The sequence below is a fragment of the Moschus berezovskii genome, chromosome 6, assembly GCF_049115385.1.
Source record: "Moschus berezovskii isolate FMDL1 chromosome 6, NW_MosBer_1.0, whole genome shotgun sequence".
NCBI classification, from domain to species: Eukaryota; Metazoa; Chordata; class Mammalia; order Artiodactyla; family Moschidae; genus Moschus; species Moschus berezovskii.
Window position 1 is genome coordinate 11,276,749 of NC_142465.1, and position 22,195 is coordinate 11,298,943.

A 22,195-nucleotide genomic window follows, 5' to 3' on the forward strand; every position below is an offset into this window, starting at 1 on the left:
ATCAGGTGGCTAAAGTATTATAGTTTTAGCTTCAGCATCAGTCCTTCCAATGAGTATTCAGAACTGATTTCCGTTAGGATGGACTGGTTGGATCTCCTTGCAGTCCAAGGGACTCTCAAGATTCTTCTCCAACGCCACAGTTCAAAAGCATCAATTCTTTGGCTCTCAGCTTTCTTTATAGTCCAACTCTCACATTCTTATCTAATAAAGAAAAAATAAGCCTTACAGTACAAATATGGGTTATTTCTTCTGAAATTTTTTTATAATTTCCAGTTCTCCCTTTGCAGTTTCTCATACAATTCCTGATAAAGGTAAGGTGTTTATAAGGTTTGTTTTCAGGGCTACTCTATAGAGTATGGGACGTTTAGGGGATGTTCTAAATTTTCCCAGTTCACACAGTCCTGGTGAGCTAAACCCATTAATCACTCTTTTCCCTGACTCCAGATGTTCTTATCTTCTACTTTAGAAAAGGGATCAGAATCTCTACATTCTGAATGAGAATTCGGGTTAAAAAAAAATCTCTGATTCCTAACCTTCTGCTTCACTCAACATCTTAAAGAACAAGAGGTTATGATCTTTGACATATTAAATGACAAAACCTTCTCATCTAAATATCTGTGAATCAGGCACATTCTGATTGGCAAGTATCTCTCTGTGTTTATTGCTCTATATTTTTATAATGACTGACATAAGTTAACAACATATTTGCAGTTCAATCTAAATCAGAAGTACACAGAGAAAACCTCAGTGCCAGTAATGTATTTTTGACTCTGAACAAGGATGTAAGTTTTTGGCACATCTCACAGTATTTAAAAATATAATGTGTGTTCATCATCAACAGACTCATTCATTCAGTAAATATTAGTAAATAATAAGTATGTTCAGTTCAGTTCAGTCGCTCAGTCATGTCCGACTCTCTGCGACCCCATGAATCACAGCATGCCAGGCCTCCCTGTCCATCACCAACTCCCGGAGTTCACTCAAACTCATGTCCACAGAGTCGGTGATGCCATCCAGCCATCTCATTCTCTGTCGTCCCCTTCTCCTCCCACCCCCAACCTTTCCCAGAATCAGAGTCTTTTCCAGTGAGTCAACTCGTCGCATGAGGTGGCCAAAGTATGTACTCAGGGCTAAATCCTGGTGATTGTAAAATCAATATCATTTCTGACATTAAGAAGCTCATAGTCCAACCATGGAGAAAGATATCTACATATATAAATTACAGTGCGATGATGATGGAAGTATGCTCTAGGTAAAGTTTTGAGTCTGTTGAGGAAGTGGTTAGGATAAAGCTCCTCAGAGGAGGAGATGCTTGAACTAGGTCTGGAAGGATGAATAAAAGTTCATAATGAGGTTGGATAGAGATGATCTAAAATTTAAAAAACAGCAAGTGAAACATGATGAAACAGTAAAGTATAAATAATGAGTTTAGGGAGCTGTATACAAATTTGTGGAATTAGAATAAAAAGGACAGAAAGAATTAAAACTACAGAAGTCTACAATTGATAAGTCATGTGAAGCCTTGTTTATCTTGTAGGAAGTTAAATTTTTACCACTCAATGGGGAGCCACCAAAGATTTTTGAGCAAGGGACTTACTATATTTGCAGTTTATAAAAATCACCTTGGTAATAGAATAGAGGGCAGGTTGAAGGAAAGAGGATAGAGGCTGGAAGACGGGCAGATGTGTAAATACCAGGGACAATAAGGACCTGACCAGGGTGTTACAAATGATCGGCACTGTGCTTATGACTATGGGTCTGGGAAAGAAGCAGAGGAAGAGAGCACAAGGAAATGCTTGTGTAGAGAATAATGATCCACCCTGATTACACCCAGTCAGACTACTGACTGATGTGAACCTTACCTACCTCCTTTGACTCGAATGTACAAAGCAACCCTCTGAGAAGGCACGGTAAATCCTTTGTATGTATTTACCATGAATCTGAGACTTGGAACTTATTTTAATGGAACATAGTTACTATATGGCACCATTTTCAAAACCTGAGACTTTAATAATACTATTGTTATACCGTAAAACTTTTATAACAGCTTTCAAGTGATTTCAAATATTTGTAACTGAGATCGAGGCATAACCTTGAAAGCATTTCTATTCTTGAAAGGTGCTCAAAACACAGTTTTTCTTTCTTTCTTTTTTTTTTTTTACAAATTATCTTCACCCAGATGCTTGAACATACAGCCAGCTACTTACAAGGGAGGGAGTAATAAAAGGAAGGAAAACAGGGAATATGAATGTGCATGAAGGTGGGAGTGTGTGTGTGTGTTCAGAAAAGAGAGAAGGGGGAGAGAGAAACACCGTTGATGGAGACATTTAGCTCTTTGACCCACTGGGTTTAAGAGATTATCACCAACTACTTTCATACGTTTTTGTAGCTAGTTTAATAATTTCAGGGAATTAGACAGAAAATTATGTTGAAAAATATCATCCTAAAGAATATTAAAATGACTTTAAAATATGCTATAACTATAGCTTCTTTGTCAGAAAGGCATTCTTGCTTTAATAGGTAATTACCAGTGTGTCATTTTATTTCACAAACTTTTTTTTTTAATTGAACACACATTTCACACTGCCTATATCAGCAAGCAGAGCTTAACATATGACTAAGGAATCTTTTTGGATTTATCCTTTCTGTTGGATCAGTTTCCCTAAATTTTAAGTTGGGGGAAAAAAAGAACATCTTTTTTACATATTAAATAGTAAAGCTGCTGCTGCTGCTGCTGCTAAGTCACTTCAGTCGTGTTCGACTCTGTGTGACCCCATAGACGGCAGCCCACCAGGCTCCCCCATCCCTGGGATTGTCCAGGCAAGAACACTGGAGTGGGTTGCCATTTCCTTCTCCAGTAGTAAAGCTAGCATGCATTAAACAATATAAAGATTATTACCATTTACAGAAACTCTTGATAAGAAAACAAGTCCATACCCTCCCGAAGATGTGCCGTTTTTTCTGTGCTTTCTAAAACTGTCAAATCATTTATTCATGATTTGCTTTTGAACAATATTTCTTTATCCATCTCTACCAGTGAATCTGCAGATCTCTCAAAATCCAAGCAAAGTGGCCGCCTTTTATTTTTAATACCCGGAAACACTAGCTGCCTTTTTCCCCAGCTGCTTTCCTGCCCATGTCCCTTTTGTGAGAACAAACGTTGCCATTGTCCTAGAAGGCTGGGAAACTTGAGACAGCTGCTCCTGTTCCAGAAGGTGGTTTTTCTTCTCAGTGAGATATCCATCATGTTTTAGCCAGGCGCTCAACAGCCACAGAAGCTTGACGGTGATTCTTCCCTTTGCCCTCTTCAAATGCTCATGGTCGGCTTCATTCCGTCGCCTCCCCTCGAGGTCAACGCTTAAGCAGCAGATGGGGGGCTTGTGTGAAGCAGCTGGTTCCATTCTACTCCAGCCCCGCCTCCTCTCCAGGGACCCTGAGCGGAAGCCTGTGTGCCCGTCGGCGTGTAGGAACGTTCAGGACTTTCAGTGGCCATTCAGTGCTTTCTGCTTCTCGCAGCCAAAAAGCTGGGCAGCTTGGCGTCCTCTGCAGCCACGAGCCCAGATGTCCGGCTGTGATACAGTTTCCTTTCCGCTCTCCCCGCTGGCGCTGTATTCATTTACAATCGCGAATAAAAGACTCATCCAGAGGCCCTATTTTGTCCTTATGGTTTGCCGTTGTAGTCATGTGTGGGAGAAACAGTCTAGGAGCCCGGGCAACCAGTCAAAGTCTAAAATTGTTTTCAGTTTCCCTTGGAGGGGATGAGATGGGTCATCCATGTGGCTCGGGGCCGTGTGTTTTCTGGGCCTGGCTTTCTCCATGCATCACCGCCTCCATCGATGTCTCTTTTTCTTTCTTCAGATGAATATGCTAATGAAACTCCAAGAAGCAGCCAATTACCCGGGCACACAAAGCTGCGACAGCGATAGCACCAGCCGTCATGAAGACGTTTTGGATTCGTCTCTTGAATCTACCCTCTAGAGGGTGAAAAAAAAGTTAGGGGAAAAGACTATGCTTTAAAAAAGAAAAAAAAAAGTTTGAAAAGTAAGGTATTTTCATTAAACCACTGCCAGTATGAAAGCATCCTGTCAGGGCCCTGACCCAGAGTTGTGGTCTCTAAGGAGACAGTGGAACTAAGTCTGAACCACCAAGGTACTCAGTTGACACGGAAGCGTAACTTGCTTTTCTTTCTAGGCATTTTTTTTTTTAATCTCTGTGGAGTAAGGCTCCAATACTCAACTGGAAAGGACCCTAATGACAGGGCAACTGAAGATTGCGCATGGGATAGCCAAACTGGACTTTCTGTTTTTTTCTCTTTGAAAGTTTACAATGCAGACCTTTTCTTTTTTCTTTTTTTGTTACTGCAGTTCCTTCTCTTGGTTTCCTCTGAGGGGTTGTTGTCCCCCAGCAGGGTCCATTCTTCGGTCCGTCCAGCCTCTTCTGTGCCACATGGTGCTGGTCGCGGAGCCCCAGTAGCGTTTGCGTCGTGCGCTCACCCCATTCCAAAATGACGAGGCCAGGCCTCTGCAAGCACAAATGGCATTGTGCGACCCCCAGGGAAACACTGCTGTGGCCAGCTGGAGAAGTGCCAGTATCATTCTCAACTGCCGTGATCACAGGATGCGCTTCACCCACACTTTAGTGTCTGAGTCACAGGTTTGATAAGGTTGTTTTTCCCACTGTGGTCTTTTTAAACCACCTGCCCATCCCCTTAAAAAAAAAAAAGTTTTATACCAATTATTAGTCAACACTGACAACAGGCTTTTTTAGGGCTTTATTTGTTTGAGCCTTGTCAGTGAAAAGAAGGAACATTTCCTATGGTGCTGTCTCACTGCCTTAAACCGATTTCTACAACACTTTAACAGTTGGTTTAAATCCTGAACCATTGGTAATTTCCACCGTCTTCACTTAATAACACCAGTTAACACAGTAGCCTCATCTCTATTTTTGTGTTTGTTTTTGAAGAAATGGATAGGAGAAAGATCAGTATTTTTACCTTGAGAATAGATTGCTTTGCCTATCCTCCAAAAGACTCAAGTAATCCAGAAACCCTCTTTGACTGTCATTTAAAAGCTAAGCCATGTGGCTATCTTCCATCCAGTTCTAGGGGAAAGAGTTTTAGAAGGCGGGAGAGGGTGAATTCTTATCCAGCAGAGCTGGAAGCACTGGATGCAGCATGAGCACAACTATTCGGCTTTTCTCTCCAATTTTTTTTTTTTTAATTATTATGAGTTTTGAGCATGTTGTTTTGATGGGTATTATTGTACATGAGAAATTCAGCATTCGAGAACACTGAAGCAGTGAAGTCACTGTGGATGAGGAAGCATTTATACTGTAAAAGAAGGTTAGATTTGCACAGTCTACTGGGGTAGGTATTGTAAATAATCATTTAAAAACTTGCACAAGTCCAAACAAACACACACACACACAAATTGTATTTTATCCTGTGGGTGTTAAGAGATGTTTCACTTGCTGAGATTTCCTGTGCGTTGAAAACAAATACAGAATGCAAACCCTCAATGCTGTCGTTACCTGGTGTGTCTGTCCTGTATTTACAGTTGTGATGACCATGCAGGAGCTATCAGTGCTAGAGTGAGCATGCTTCAAAACTGTCCATGAAGCCAATACATTTTTGGAAAGGTAAAAATGTCTGAAAGTGCATCTGTCATGGCAGGCTTTCAAGAGAATATATGAGAGCTGATGGGAGTGACTGGAGAAGTTCCCACCACGCATAGAGGACAGGTTTGAAATTCATCACCCCAAGGGCTAGGCCACAGTGTAGACTTGTTCCATGCGTGTGAAAATGTGCTACTTCAGGACGTTCAATTGGTGCTACCCTCTGTGACCACCCACGGGTCAGTTGCTGTAGAACAGTAACCACACAAGACATCGGTGCAGTTGTCAGAGTGTCACTCGGTCTGTAGGCCCTCCACGGTGCTATTGCCCTAAGGGAAATTGGAACTGGATTTGTGCACATAGAAAGGGCACCCTGACTTTGAAGCTTCAAACGTGGATCACGTCTGTGGTGAAACGTCAAAATACGTAGCTGGATGAGTGACTAGTGGCCCTTGTACAATATGTGACTTAAGAAAATTGCTAATCTTTCCCTGCCATTTTGAGAACCACAGTCCAAACATGTTCATTAAACAGAAATTCCTGCAATACATCCCAGTAGGTCCGCCTAGTTTACAACTTAGTTTGTGAAACATTTGTCTGTATACATTTTATATTTTGTACATTTTTGATGTAACATACCATGTAAATAGAAACAGTGAAATAAATCATCTGAAAAGTTTTGTAGGCTTTGTAAAGCCCCGACAGCAACTACTTGGTGTCAGTGGACTTAGCTGGGTGATGTATTTTCTATTGGTTGGTTGTTCCTCTAGCTTGTAAACCAGCTTGCATATATTTTTTTGCAAATGTGCACCCTGTATCTGTCTAAATTATTACTTTGCCATTAAAGTGGAATTATTTATTGACAACAAGGTGTGGTGTCTATATGTGGAGAGAATTGAATAATTATGCACCAAAAGTATCCAACTTTAAAATGTTGCTTGCACTATTAATAAGCCATGAGTAGGATGTATGTAATCTTTTTATTTTATATTCCTCATAGAAAGGACCTCATAGCTTTTAAATGAGTAAATATATTGAAGGCACTAGGTATATCTTTTTAAATGAAAGTTATTTATTCAGTGAATATTTTTAGAAAACTCATTATTAGTCTACCTAAATGATTATAAAAAAGCATTAATATAAAATAAAATGTTAATATTCACTTAATTATATCAACTTATTAAATGTTTCTTTGTTTTTATTCCATTAACATTTTTTTTGACCTTTTAGCTGTAAAGATGCTTTTAACATAGAAGAATTCTTCTGGTGGTGGTTTATTTTTAATAGAGATTCTAAAAAGAAAAGGAACCCTCTTTAAAATGAGAAATTTTTTTCAAAGCACCTTGGTCTTTCATACCAGTAATTGGAATGCATATTTGGGTACTCTGAGTAGGGTTTTAATTCTAAAAGCAGGAAAATTAGAACACTTGTTGAGAAAAAAAAGTATTAGTTAAAGTGAGTTGAACAACACTAAGAGTTAAAAATGGATAAATGTTTCCTTTATTCACAGTTTTGGAGATTGGGAAATTTCCACAGTTCATCTTATCCAGGTAAACACTGAACTGATATAAAGCTTGAACGTTATTCTCACACCTTCGGTCTCAGGCTGTGTGAGTGTCGGTCCCAACTGTATCCTTCTCTGTGTGACCATGGCCACTTACACTCTTTATGCCTCGTTTCCTCACCTCTCAAGCAGACGATTGGAATAGTATCCACCTCTTACAATTACTGTGTTTTCAAAGGTCAACAGTATTTTTTTTAAAGACTGCATCTTCTAAAACTAAGTGTCCTCATTTATCACATGGGGTAATAGTGCCTATCTCATAGGGCTGTTGGGAGTATTGAATTTAGATCTGTAAAGTACTTCAATTGATGCCTGGCGCTCAGGAAACTGAATAAATGCCAGCTACTATATTAGCACAGCCATTATAATACATTAATAACATCAACAGTGTAACAAATACTCTCATTATTGAATTTGTAAATGTATTCATGGTAATATTAAAGTCTTATGAAAAGTATGTCTTTTTATCCAGTTTGCCAGTCTATAAAATGGGATAGTTTTAGTTTCTACTCATTGCTTTGAAGATGGAATATTTTATTTATTTATTTTCAGTTTCAATTCAGTCTCTCAGTCGTGTCTAACTGTTTGTGACCCCATGAACCGCAGCACACCAGGCCTCCCTGTCCATCACCGACTGCCAGAGTTCACCTAAACCCACGTCCATTGAGTTGGTGATGCCATCCAACCATCTCATCCTCTGTCATCCCCTTCTCCTCCTGCTCTCAATCTTTCCCAGCATCAGGGTCTTTTCAAATGAGTCAGCTCTTCGCATCAGGTGGCCAAAGTATTGGAGTTTCAGCTTCAACATCGGTCCTTCCAATGAACACCTAGGACTGATCTCCTTTAGGATGGACTGGTTGGATCTCCTTGCAGTCCAAGGGACTCTAAAGAGTCTTCTCCAACACCACAGTTCAAAAGCATCAATTCTTTGGCACTCAGCTTTCTTTATGGTCCAAGTCTCACATCCATACTTGACTACTGGAAAGGTTATAACCTTGACTAGAAGGACCTTGGTTGCAAAGTAATGTCTCTGCTTTTTAATATGCTATCTAGGTTGGTCATAAGTTTCCTTCCAAGGAGTAAGCGTCTTTTAATTTCATGGCTGCAATCACTATCTGCAGTCACTTTAGAGCGCCCCCCTGAAAAAAAATGTCTGTCACTGTTTCCACTGTTTTTCCATCTATTTGCCATGAAGTGATGGAACCAGATGCCATGATCTTTGTTTTCTGAATGTTGAGCTTTTAAGGCAACGTTTTCACTCTCCTCTTTCACTTTCATCAAGAGGTCTTTGAGTTCCTCTTCACTTTCTGCCATAAGGGTGGTGTCATCTGCATATCTGAGGTTATTGATATTTCTCCCAGCAATCTTGATTCCAGCTTGTGCTTCCTCCAGCCCAGCGTTTCTCATGATGGACTCTGCATATAAGTTAAATAAGCAGGGTGACAATATACAACCTTGATGTACTCCTTTTCCTATTTGGAACCAGTCTGTTGTTCCATGTCCAGTTCTAACTGTTGATTCCTGACCTGATATTTCCTATTTTTTATTTTAATTTTAATTTGTTAAGTATAATTTACTTTCAGTGTTGGGTTAGTTTCATGTGTACAGCAAAGTGAGTCTTTTATATATAAACATATATTCATCTTTTTTTCAGATTCTTTACCCATATATATTATTACAGAATCTTGAGCAGAGCTCCCTGTGCAATACAAGTAGGTCCTTGTTGATTGTCTATTTTATATGTATTAGTGTATGTATGCTAAGCCCAACTACCTAATTTCCTCCTCCCAACATTTCCTCTTTAATAGCCGTAAGTTTGTTTTTGAAATCTGTGAGCCTGTTTCTGTTTTATAAATACGTTCATTTATATATCTTAAAAATTAGATTCCACATATGAATGATGTCATATTAAATCTGTCTTTATCTGACTGACTTCTCTTAGTATAATAATCTTTAGGTCTATTCATGTTGCTGCAAATGGCATTATTTCATTGGTTTTAAATGGCTGGATAATAATTCCATTGTATATATGTACCACGTCTTCCTTATCCATTCCTCTTTCAATGGATATTTAGTTTCCTTCCATGTCTTGGTGGTTGTAAATAGTGCAGCAGTGAACATTGGGGTGCATATCTTTCCAGTGTGATTTATCCAGATATAGGCCCAGGAATGGGATTTCTGGATCATATGATAGCACTATGTTTATTTAATAGTTTTTTAAGGAATCTCCTTCCCTTGTAGCTCAGTTGGTAAAGGATCTGCCTGCAGTGCAGGAGACCCAGTTTCGATCCCTGGGTTGAGAAGATCCCCTGGAGAAGGAAATGGCAACCCACTCTAGTATCCTTGCCTGGAAAATCTCACGGACAGAGGAGCCTGTTGGGCTGCAGTCCATGGGGTTGCAAAGAGTCGGACACGACTGAACAACTAACACACTTACACTGTTCTTCATAGTGGTTGTTCCAATTTATATTCCCACCAAAAGTGTCGGAGAGTTTCTCCACACCTTCGCTAGCATTTGTTGGGTATAGACTTTCTAAAATATTTCATTTATTTATTTGGCTATGCCAAGTCTCAGTTGCAGCACACGGAATATTTAGTTGTGGTATGGGGCATCTTCTAGTTGTGTGTAGACTTTTGGATGATAGCCATTCTGACTGGTGTGAGATGATATCTCATTGTACTTTTGTTATGCATTTCTCTGATAATTAGTGATTTTGCGCATGTTTTCATGTGCATTTTGGGAAGATGGAATATTTTAAAATCATGAAGCACTTGGAAAATTTTGTCACACCTTAAGTGCTATATGTTAGCTATTATTATTAATATTATTCAACAAATATTTATTACATGCCTAATATGTGCGAGGCAACTTTCTTAGGCATCATTGAGACTCAGGCCACAAACCTAAGGAACTTAAAGTTAGAACTGTTGGGTCTCTGCTTCTTATTTTCACGGGTACCTAAGTTCTCTAAGAGAATGATCAGTGAGAAGCTCAATGAATAGTAGCTGCTGGAGATTCTGACACTGATAGAGTCAACAATACCAGTGGGTTATGTTTTCACTTTGGAGAAATTCACATACCTTTATTTCAGACTTTTGGACGTTCATGTTAAAAGAAAAAACACTTTTGTAAGAGATAAATCTATGCCTAAATCTGTGTCTTTGATCAGTTAAGATGTTTAAAAAGTTTCAATTGTGTTTTGCTTTAGGGGGAGGACAAACTAATAACTAAAATATTGCATTCAGATCAGATCGGATCAGCCATTCAGTCGTGTCCAACTCTTTACAACCCCATGGACTACAGCACACCAGGCTTCCCTATCCATCACCAACTCCCAGACCTTGCCCAAACTCATGTCCACTCGATATTGCATTACTGAAATAATATTACTTTTTAGTTCAGAGAGATGATCTGGATACATAATCCTTGAAGTCTCTCCTCTCTACATCAAGTATACGTTATCTGTTAGCTACCCAGGAGTTCTTCTGCTAGAAAACATATTTACAGAAATTAAACATAGCACACTCTGGAGAAGAATCTTATTAAAGGAAAATAAAAAGTTCTCAAGTTCCTTTCCATAAAATTGTAAAGAAATTCATGAACCTTTTATTTATCACTGGAATTTTTAAAGTTTGCCAGTGTTCTATAATAGCATGATAGAGTTGAAGTTGGTGTACAACTGAGTAATTTTTGCAGTGATTATGTGTTGAGATGAAAATATTTTCAGTATATTGGATTATATTAACTGTGGTATTAAAATTCACCTGATCATTTTTCTTTTTTTTAATGTGGCTACTGCAAATTTTACAATTAAATACACTGCTCATATTTGTGACTCACTTGATAGTTCCGTTCCTATTGGCTAACACTACTATAGAAAGACTGATCTTCATGAAATTTGATCACCCATCTCCCTCATCTCTTCTGCATTTTGTTTTGAGGAATAAGGTTCAAACAATTCTTTGCTCAATCTGGATTTCGCTTATCCCTTGATTTCCTTTTTCCCATGTTCACTGCCCCATTTTGATGCTGTTCTCTACATTACCCTAGTTGTAGAACCAAAAAGTAATTGTTGAAACATTAACAATAACTTTCTAGACAATTTAGCTATGAACATGTGTCAACACTTTAGTATAATCTTGAAAAAAAAAAAGAAAAACAACCCTCTGGTAGGCCAATTTAAAGGTTGCTCTCCTAGTAGAGAGACGTTTATTAAAAATGTAGGTTAGATTACAAAACACTTAAAGATTCCCAGCTTCTTAACTGCCAGGTGGATGGGTAAGTGGAGGGTTTCCCAAATCAAATATTAATCCCATAGCTAATTAAGCAAATATTGAACACTGCTGCTGCTGCTGCTAAGTCACTTCAGTCGTGTCCGACTCTGTGCGACCCCATAGACGGAAGCCCACCAGGCTCCCCCGTCCCTGGGATTCTCCAGGCAAGAACACTGGAGTGGGTTGCCATTTCCTTCTCCAATGTGTGAAAGTGAAAAGTGAAAGTGAAGTCGCTCAGTCGTGTCCAACCCTTAGCGACCCCATGGACTGCAGCCTACCAGGCTCCTCCATCCATGGGATTTTCTAGGCAATAGTACTGGAGTGGCTTGCCATTGCCTTCTCCGATATTGAACACTACTAAACATTTATCACCATTCGAAATTATCCAAAGAAGATTACGGAGTTCATCAAGCAATAATGTTTTGTCTGAGACCAGGTTTAGAACACCGTTTCTTTTACTGTAATTTACTTACTCTTACCCCAGTGCTGTGTGCTCAGTTGTGTCTGACTGTTTGCGATCCCACAGACCAGAGCCCACCAGGCTCCCCTGTCCATGGAATTCTCCAGGCAAGAATACTGGAGTGGGTCCTCTTACCCCAAGGCCTTTGTATATTCTCAAATGCCTTAGACAAGCCTTTTGGATCCCTCAGACAAGATCAGACAAGACTCTGAATTATTTGCTTTTATATATAAAATCAAATTATACACACACACACACATATATATACCTCTGGAGGAGAAAATGGCAACCCACTCCAGTATTCTTGCCTGGAAAATTAAATTCCATGGACAGAGGAGCTAGGCAGGCTACAGTCCATGGGCTTGCAAAGAGTCAGACATGACTGAGCACACATATCATGTATGTGTGTGTGTGTATATATATACACAATATACTGTGATCTCACTTATGTTCAATTTTAGGGCCTAGAATATAGTGCATACTCAATGAATATTTACTAAATAAAAATGTTTCTGAACATGGAGACAGCAGCTGAACTTAAGCTTATGTTACATAAAAATATTTGAGGAGAGCCACTTTCACAGGTGAGCTCCCCGAGAAGACAGATGAATAATGAACGTGCCGCTTAGTGACCACAGGAGGAGGACAGATCGCCTGAGGGTTTGTGTCCTCCAGGACAAAGTTCTGCCTCATGCTTGAAACTGTTTTCCCCCTTTAGACGTAATGTATTACATACTTTCAACCAAATTTTCTTTTTTCTTTCTGCTTTTCAAGTCCTTTGAAGATGGTTTAGTTATTTAGTGCAGTTTAAATATATGGACTTTTTTAGAGGAAGAGATAAAATATACCAAGCAGTTGGGAATCTAATGCTAGAGCCTAGAAGATGAAAAGATCAAAACAGGAATCCTGAGCACAGAAATGAGAAGAGATGTGAATTTCACCTTGGGATATTTCCTCCACAAGAAAGATCTTGACCAAATAGAGAAAACAGAAGAGAGAGTAAGAGCTGTGGTGAACACCTTTATAGTTCATTTGGCTTTAGTTTTTAACTAACATATTTAAGCCTGTTTAATGGGACACATATAAAGGAGGAGTTTAATGTAAAACCATTGAATTCCAAGTCAGAAAATCTATAGCCTAATCTCATTTTGTGATTTTTTTTTTCTAGGAAAAATTAAGTACTCTATGGTCAGTGTTAATCTAGATTTTATACCCTTCAGATGGCATTGTATAATGAAGTGCCTCCACAGTAAATGGAGTCACTCTGTACATCATTTGTGATACTAATCATGTGTATTTATCAGTTCCTGGAGAACCATATTCACAGGACATAGTGGAAACTCTAGAAGTTCAGTCATAGCCTGCTTGAGAATGCCTGAGTGCTTATAGGTATGTTTGGTAATTGTGTTGAGTCTGGTTTGGTCCTGACTTGGTGTTCTGAATGGGGTCAGCTGAGTATAAGCTGGTTTTAGAGGATGATATTCAAGGTGGAAAAGCTGGACTGAATTCCCTATAGACCCTCTGAATGTGGGAGAATGATGGTGTGCCTAACATCAGTATCTCTTTGAGGGTGTGCTGTCTAGTCCCAGGCAAATGGTTTTCTTGGTAAGCTTGACATCTGTAGTCCAGCCCTTTCACAGGGTGCAGGGGTGTGCAGGAACGGGGCGGGCTCTTAACCAGTTGAGGGGCCAGAGACAGACAGTGTTGGGGCAGTGCTGCCCAGAAACCTAGTGCAAGTTGAACTTCTGAGGCCAAGAGTGAACACAATGAGCAGCTGAAGTCAGGCTCATGGTGGCTGGAGCTGAATCTTCAAATTTGGCCACTTCAGAGAAGCTAGAGGAGAGTCTTTGCCAATAGCAGTGGTTTCTCAGGGGAAGGAAATTCACCTGGACTCTGCTCAATCGTGAGACTTCATACTCTTTAGACAATTACAGCCCTTCGACTGGAAATATAACAGGAACCTCACATACCATTTTAAATTGTCCAGTAGCATTATTACTAAAAGTAAAAAGAAACAGGTAAAATTAATTATAATAACATACATGCTTTCTTATCTCAACATATCAAAATATGGTTTCAACATAAAAGAAGCTAAAACATGTTTTAATAAAATTTTAAACATTTTGCATTTTTTCTCCTTTTCTATACTGTCTTTGAAACCCACCATGTGCTGTGCACTTAGTGCACATCTCAATTTGGAGACTAAATATTCATCAGAAGAACTTCATCTGTACTCAGATTTTAAAAACTTGGTTAAGAAGATCCACTTAGGTGAGCTGTTCCAAACATAGTTAACATGAACTGAGTACCAGTTTTAAAGTTAAATTTTAGACAATTAACACTGAAGTTAAAAAGTGAGTTCCTAAATCGCTGTACAGCCTGCAAGTAGACACAAGTGGACAGTGGCAACTCCTGAATAAGACAGCCCAACCTTAGCCTCAGCCAGCAATCAGCTTTCTCAGATCACAGTGTTCACTTCTTGTTTGGACATCTCATCTCATAATATATACACACATGTACATATGTGTATATATGTACATGCATACATGTGTGTATACATACAGTAATTATATAATCATTATATGTATATAATTACACACATTTATATCTTTACATGTACATATCTCCATATATTCACATATGGTTTCTTAATCCCAGGACAAAAATTGTCTACTCATCCTACACTTGGATAAAAAAGGACCTCTCCTCAAAGAGAGACAAAAGTTATTTTTCCATAGGAAAAATTCTCTTCTCTAGATTAAAAAGAAGAATTAGCAGGTAAAGACATTTTAAATAGCAAAATGACTCCCAGAGCAAGATCAGAATTTCAGTTCAAACCTGAAAATAATATTAACATATGTAAATATAAAAAGAGAATATTTTTTAAGATTGGAGGTAGTAGAATAACCAACACACTAAAGATGGGCAAACATACTAACTAAGAGACAGAAGAAACAGGTTAAAGCAGTGCATTTCCTGATCTGCATAAAATACCCCTGGGGGCCAGCCACCTACTGATTTTGCCAACGTTCACTGTTTATCAAACATTCAAATTGTTTGTCTGCCTTTCCAGAAACCCCCAAACCTATAAAGGTATTTCTCTAACATTTTTTGCTTTCTTTCTCTTATATATTAAAATTCAGTGACTATTTCTTTCCAAGATCTGAAACTTCATATTTCCTTGACTATACATTTTTTTAAAGATTTGCTACTAGAAATTTAGTTCATCTGCAGAAGCCACAGGGCTGACCATAGAGAGCACACTGTAAGACATCCCCTTGTTAATATAACACAGTAAGTAATTAGCCTTTTTTAAAAATAGTATGCCCTTTAGCTGTTTGCTTTTTCAGTACCAACCAAGAGCTTTATTAGCTAGCTTGAAAAAAGGATGTCTTATAATTGGGCACACTCAGAAACTGGAAATGATTTGTACCCCAAACACACTTTAGGGTTTAAGTAAAATGAATGGGTTATCAAATAAAATTATACTTGATTCTAATGTTATCTAAACTGCAAACTTGGAAATAAAATTTCTATATGCCATTAGCAAAAAGACAGAAGTAGAGGAAAGTTTTCCAGTGAGCCAGCTGGCATATTAACTACATGAGAGCGATTCCTGCATGACTCCTTGCGGGACACCATGGATTTGCAGTATGCTCTGGAAATTTCCTTCTCACAGAATGATTTGCAGAAAATATCCAGGACCTCCAGAGAACTAGAAAGTAGATAGTGTGCAAACAGAGGAAAACATTTTACCAGCCAGGCAAATATTGATACCGCCGGAAGCCAGTTACTCTGTGACTATTAATTTCAAAGAAAGGTCAAGTTGCAAATCTAGTCTCAGCATTATTAAGGCAAAAATGAAATAGGAGTTTGAACATGTCATAGGAAAATACTGTAAACAATTTTAAACCATTACCATTTATTGCAAATAATTTTAAATTGTTATCATGTTAATTTGAAGCGAAAAAGATTTTGTGGCCAAACAATTGTAGCTTCTAGCATATTATGTTAACAATATCGTAGAGATCTGTCTAGGGGGTAGCCGTAACCAATTTTTAGAAGGTATACAGAAATATGTATTAAGTAACTTTGTATTTCTCTTCATATAGAACAAGGGACCCAAACTGAAAAAAAGTGGAGTACCAGAATCAACAGGACTTACTGTTCAAAGGGGAGAGTTTAATGGATGTCCTATTTAATATGTCTGGGACACTAACCGGAAAATTCCAAAAGAAACAATAGTGATACTGTGATAATTATGTTTTACATATGCCTTAGCATTTCTAAACAGGTGTTAAACGTCATCTGTAGCCCCTAAGATAAAACCTTTGCTTTATCTGTTGAACATTCATTATCTGATGGTTCTGTTGAGTATGCAGATGGCTGATTTTAAAGACATAGTAAGTGCTAATGAAAGATAGCATTTCTCCTCTCCTCACATTTTGGCCTTAGGCCACAGGAATAGAAATTTCACCTGGAAAGAGCTGCTGACCTGCTGAAGGACTCTCTCTCCATCCCCCCTCCCCCAAGGTACAAACAATGGCCTGGCATTCTGGAAAGGAGGCTTAGGGTGATGGGGCTGATTCAGAGTCTGAACAAGGTGCGTGTAAACTTCATGTGGAAAAAATGATTAGCCAGGGTTCCCTCAGGTTTACCCCAGGGCTCTAACCTGCCCTTAAAAGCTCTACCCCTGATTTGAACATGCCTGAATGACTCACTGGAAAAGAGTCTGATGCTGGGAGGGACTGGGGGCAGGAGGAGACGGGGACGACAGAGAATGAGATGGCTGGATGGCATCACCGACTCTGTGGACATGAGTTTGTGTGAACTCCGGGAGTTGGTGATGGACAGGGAGGCCTGACGTGCTGTGATTCATGGGGTCGCAAAGAGTTGGACACGACTGAGTGACTGAACTGAACTGAACTGAATGGGGAGTACTTGTGTGAATGGTAATATGCACAGCTGTCACATTTATCTGCCAAGGAGGGCAGAAGGCTCTCAGATCTGCTTGTGTGCAGATGCAGCTCACCAGCATTTATAGTAAGGACCACTGGGCAGGGTCTCTGTAAGCACTGGGAGAAGATTTGGGGGGGGGGGATGCTGAAGTTCCCCAACTTTTCCACTTGCAATCAAATGGGTTCAACTGTCTTCTGTCCTCAAATTGTTATTTATCTGTGTGATGATGAACAACAGAGTTAGGAAATGTTGATAGCATCTTTAATAGAATCCGTAGGTGTCCACTTCTAACTATAAGAGAAAGATTGAAAAAGAAAAGGAAGATAGGAACTTGAAGCCACCCAGCTAGCAAGTCTTTTAGTTGTCTTTGTTCTTCAGTTCAGTTCAGTTCAGTCGCTCAGTCGTGTCTGACTCTTTGCGATCCCATGAATCACAGCACACCAGGCCTCCCTGTCCATCATCAACTCCCTGAGTTCACTCAAACTCATGTCCATCGAGGTGGTGATGCCATCCAGCCATCTCATTCTCTGTCGTCCCCGTCTCCTCCCGCCCCCAATCCTTCCTAGCATCAGACTCTTTTCCAGTGAGTCAACTCGACACATGAAGTGGCCAAAGTATTGGAGTTTCAGCTTTAGCATCAGTCCTTCCAATGAACACCCAGGACTGATCTCCTTTAGAATGGACTGGTTGGATCTCCTTGCAGTCCAAGGGACTCTCAAGATTCTTCTCCAGCACCACAGTTCAAAAGCATCAATTCTTTGGCGCTCAGCTTTCTTTACAGTCCAACTCTCACATCCATACATGACCACGGGAAAAACCATAGCCTTGACTAGACGGACCTTGGTTGGCAAAGTAATGTCTCTGCTTTTTAATATGCTATCTAGGTTGGTCATAACTTTCCTTTCAAGGAGTAAGTGTCTTAATTTCATGGGTGCAGTCACCATCTGCAGTGATTTTGGAGCCCAGAAAAATAAAGCCTGACACTGTTTCTACTGTTTTCCCATCTATTTCCCATGAAGGGATGGGACCAGATGCCATGATCTTCGTTTTCTGAATGTTGAGCTTTAAGCCAACTTTTTCACTCTCCTCTTTCACTTTCATCAAGAGGCTCTTTAGTTCCTCTTCACTTTCTGCCACAAGGGTGGTGTCATCTGCATATCTGAGGTTATTGATATTTCTCCTAGCAATCTTGATTCCAGCTTTTGCTTTATCCAGCCCAGCGTTTGTCATAATGTACTCTGCATATAAGTTAAATAAGCAGGGTGACAATATACAATCTTGATGTACTCCTTTTCCTATTTGGAACCAGTCTGTTGTTCCATGTCCAGTTCTAACTGTTGCTTCCTGACCTGCATACAGGTTTCTCAAGGGGCAGGTCAGGTGATCTGGTATTCCCATCTCTTTCAGAATGTTCCACAGTTTATTGTGATCCACACAGTCAAAGGCTTTGTCATAGTCAATAAAGCAGAAATAGATGTTTTTCTCGAATTCTCTTGCTTTTTCCATGATCCAGCAGATGTTGGCAATTTGATCTCTGATTCCTCTGCCTTTTCTAAAACCAGCTTGAACATCTGGAAGTTCATGGTTCATGTATTGCTGAAGCCTGGCTTGGAGAATTTTGAGCATGACTTTACTAGCGTGTGAGATGAGTGCCATTGTGCAGTAGTCTGAGCATTCTTTGGCATTGCCTTTCTTTGGGATTGGAATGAAGACTGACCTTTTCCAGTCCTGTGGCCACTGCTGAGTTTTCCAAATTTGCTGGCATATTGAGTGCAGCACTTTCACAGCATCATCTTTCAGAATTTGAAATAGCTGAACTGGAATTCCATCAGCTCCACTAGCTTTGTTCGTAGTGATACTTTCTAAGCCCCACTTGACTTCACATTCCAGATGTCTGGCTCTAGGTGAGTGATCACATCATCATGATTATCTGGGTCGTGAAGATCTTTTTTGTACAGTTCTTCTGTGTATTCTTGCCACCTCTTCTTAATATCTTCTGCTTCTGTTAGGTCCATACCATTTCTGTCTTTTATTGAGCCCATCTTTGCATGAAATGTTCTCTTGGTATCTCTCATTTTCTTGAAGAGAGCTCTAGTCTTTCCCATTCTGTTGTTTTCCTCTATTTATTTACATTGATCGCTGAGGAAGGTTTTCTTTTCTCTGCTTGCTATTCTTTGGAACTCTGCGTTCAAATGGGAATATATTTCTTTTTCTCTCTTTGTTCTTAGAATTCTGTTAATGATATAGTGCCTTAAACATAATAGATGTTCAGTTAAAGATGCAGAATAAATAAGGAGAGTCTTGTAAGGGCCGCAAGAAAAGATACTAACTAACTAATCATTTGTATATTTAAAATTTACTTTAGCCAAAGAATGCTGTTATTGGGAACATGAAATGAGCATAAATATATTTCCAGAGGGGCCACTTGAAATAATGTTCTGAAATTAGTTTACACAAAAGAAACTACCTCATATGGAATTTCTGAACTTACCTGGATGTACTGTTTGCTATTCAAGCTAGAGATCATTTGGGAATGCAAATTTTTTGCCACTTGTCTTCAAGATATGCCCCAAATCAAGAATAAATGAAGCTCATCTGTGGTGCATTCAGTAAGAGTTTTAAGAATATAATCATTCCCAGTTGATATTTAGGAACAAAGTAACAGAAATTTTCCTTCTTCTTGATTTACCTCAATGATCTCAAAGTAACAAATGCAGAAAACATCCACAAAGTTGATAAAATAATGCACTTATGTACTTCATCACCTTATGCTTTTACCCATTATCCAAAATGTGGATAATTTTTATTTGCATTTTAAATCAAAATATTTTTTAAAGGATGCTTATAAGTGATGACCATAAGAAGTACATTGAACAATCTGTTACCTTGCAAGATGGAAAAATGCTTCCATCTGAATTCATTCACCTCATCTTAGTTATAACATGCATGCGTGCCAAGTTGCTTTAGCTGTGTCCGACTCTTTGTAGCCTGCCAGGCTCCTTTGTTCATGGAATTCTCCAGGCTAGAATGCTGAAGTAGGTTACCATGCCCTCCTCCAGGCGATCTTCCTGACCCAGGTTTCAAACCTGTATCTCTTATGTATCCTGCATTCGCAGGCAGGCTCTTTACTACCAGTGCCACCTGCGAAGCCCTAGTCAAAACCACGCTGCAAACTAATACCTTCTTGACTGACTTGTAATAAGTGACCTACCAACAACTTTTAAATTTTTTAAATTGCTTACTGTATTAGGTTTTCTGTAGCTGGGGACAAACAACCACATAGTTAGTGACCCAAAGTCACATCTGCTTATGATCTCAGAGTCTGTAAGTCGTAAGTTAGACTGGTCTCAGTTGCATTCTCTGCTCAGGGTCTCGCAAGACCAAGATGAAAGTGTTGACTAGGGTGAGCTCTTCCTGGAAAGATCTGAGGAAGAATTTGCGTCTAAGCCCATTCAGGTTATTGGCTGAATTCAGTTCCTTGTGGCTGTGGGAATAAAGTTCCTTTTCTCTGCTGGGACCACTCTCAGCTTCTGCAGGCTTACTGGATCTTGGTAATGGCCTTCTATATTAATAGCACCAAAGCCAGCAAATGCCTATCATATCTACTTCTCTCCTGCTTTCCCCCTCTGATGCTATGACATTGATTAGATCAATTTAGATAATCAACCTTTTGCCCCATAACATGAAAGTCATGGAACAAATACCTCATCATAGCAACAGACTCCATTTATATTCAAAAGGGATAGGATGAGACATGGAAGGTCACACTTAGAATTATGCCTACCACTTACTACTTACCTAGTTACCTACTAGTATTTACAACTGTTACTACTACCCACTTGCCAACATTTAAACATCAAAGTATTTCATATAGACATCCAGAAATACAGTTTCTCTCAAAATGAGAGTGTCCAGCAATTCTGGACCATATCCCATCATTATAATTGGCTAGACTTGACAAAGGACAGTCTCTTTCAGAAGAGCATTCACTAGTCCCCGTTCATGTACATCCACCCACTTTCACCCTACGCATCTGTTTTCAACAACTGCATTATAGAGCAAACAACACTGCAATATAGCCTTCCTAACAATATATATTGATACATCTTCAGACTTGGATTTATCCGGGAAACTCATCTCAATGATGTCTGCACTTTGAAGATAACAAGATAATCTCAAGCTGGCACTGATGTCCCTTTGCTTCTCAAGACTGATTCCTGTAATAACATTTCAATAAACTTAGTAATTCTGAGCATGTACCGTCTTTTGGTCTGGTAAGTGAATAATAGTGCACAAATTAAATGCTACCACTGAGTTAACCCATGCAAAAGACACAAATGTACTCTCAGTGGACAGATGTATTCCCGTGTAATCATGCCAGCAGCAGAAAATGGAATCTGTCATAAAAAATAAATCATCTAAGAGTCAGACCATGTTCACACAGCTCGGGACTAAATTTCATTTTCCTTGTTCTTCAGCTGAGAGTCTAAATAATCACTTATAGTCTGAAAGATCACATTGTTCATCAAAGTTGGATTCTACAGCCTCAGAATTCAGATGTCTGAAACTGTGGCAGTTGGGAGACCCGCTGCTGCTCGTGTGCTGGTTTCTCTGTGATCTCACCCTCTTTTAGTCAGGCTTTCTGCTTTCAGAAAGCACAGAAGTGCAGAAAGGTGGTGTTGAGCCTGATGGTGCATGCTTTGGGTGGCTGTGGGAGGAGAGTCTGGAGGTGATAAGGGTTGAAGTGATGGAGTTTGGTAAAGGTTGTTAGCCAAATTGTGAAGGTGCTACTTGTCAGGATAAGACATTTAGAAATTATCCTTTGGCATCCAAGGAATCTCATTTAGGATAACAAAAGAGTACCATGGCTAGAAGTCAGCCTTTGGAGCCAGACTATCTAGATTCAGACCCCACTTCTGCCACTTCCTAGCTGTATGACTTGGGGTTTAATTCTTTTTAGGTATGTGCATCTTCAGCCACTCAGTCATGTCCAACTCTTTGTGACCCCATGGACTGTGGCCTGCCAGGCTCTTCTGTCCAGGGAATTTTCCAGCAAGAATACTGGAGTCAGTTGCCATTTTCTCCTCAAGGGGATCTTCCCAACCCAGGGATCAAACCCGTCTCTCTTGTGTCTCCTGCACTGGCAGGTGGATTCTTTATGACTGAGGCACCTGGGAGGTACTCTGTCTTAAAATTTTGATGTAAAAATGGAGATAATAATGAAGATGTATTAATATATTTAGCTCAGTTCCTGATACATAGTAACAGTGCAGGATATGTTAGCCGTCACTCTTACTCTAACAATCCATTTTTAACATTGAGGT

At 39.4% G+C, this 22,195-nt stretch overlaps 1 protein-coding gene across 6 annotated transcripts in view; it reads left to right on the top strand.

Annotated features, from left to right (window-relative positions):
* NAV3 (neuron navigator 3) overlaps positions 1-6,650 on the top strand; it is a 915,819-nt gene extending 909,169 nt beyond the window's left edge. For all 6 annotated transcript variants that reach the window (XM_055394051.2, XM_088836813.1, XM_088836814.1 and 3 more), the window contains one exon: positions 3,859-6,650. In XM_055394051.2, coding sequence (XP_055250026.2) covers positions 3,859-3,978 — 120 coding nt within the window. In that variant the 3' untranslated portion in view covers positions 3,979-6,650. The remainder of the gene's footprint in view (positions 1-3,858) is intronic.
* Positions 6,651-22,195: the final 15,545 nt, after the last annotated feature.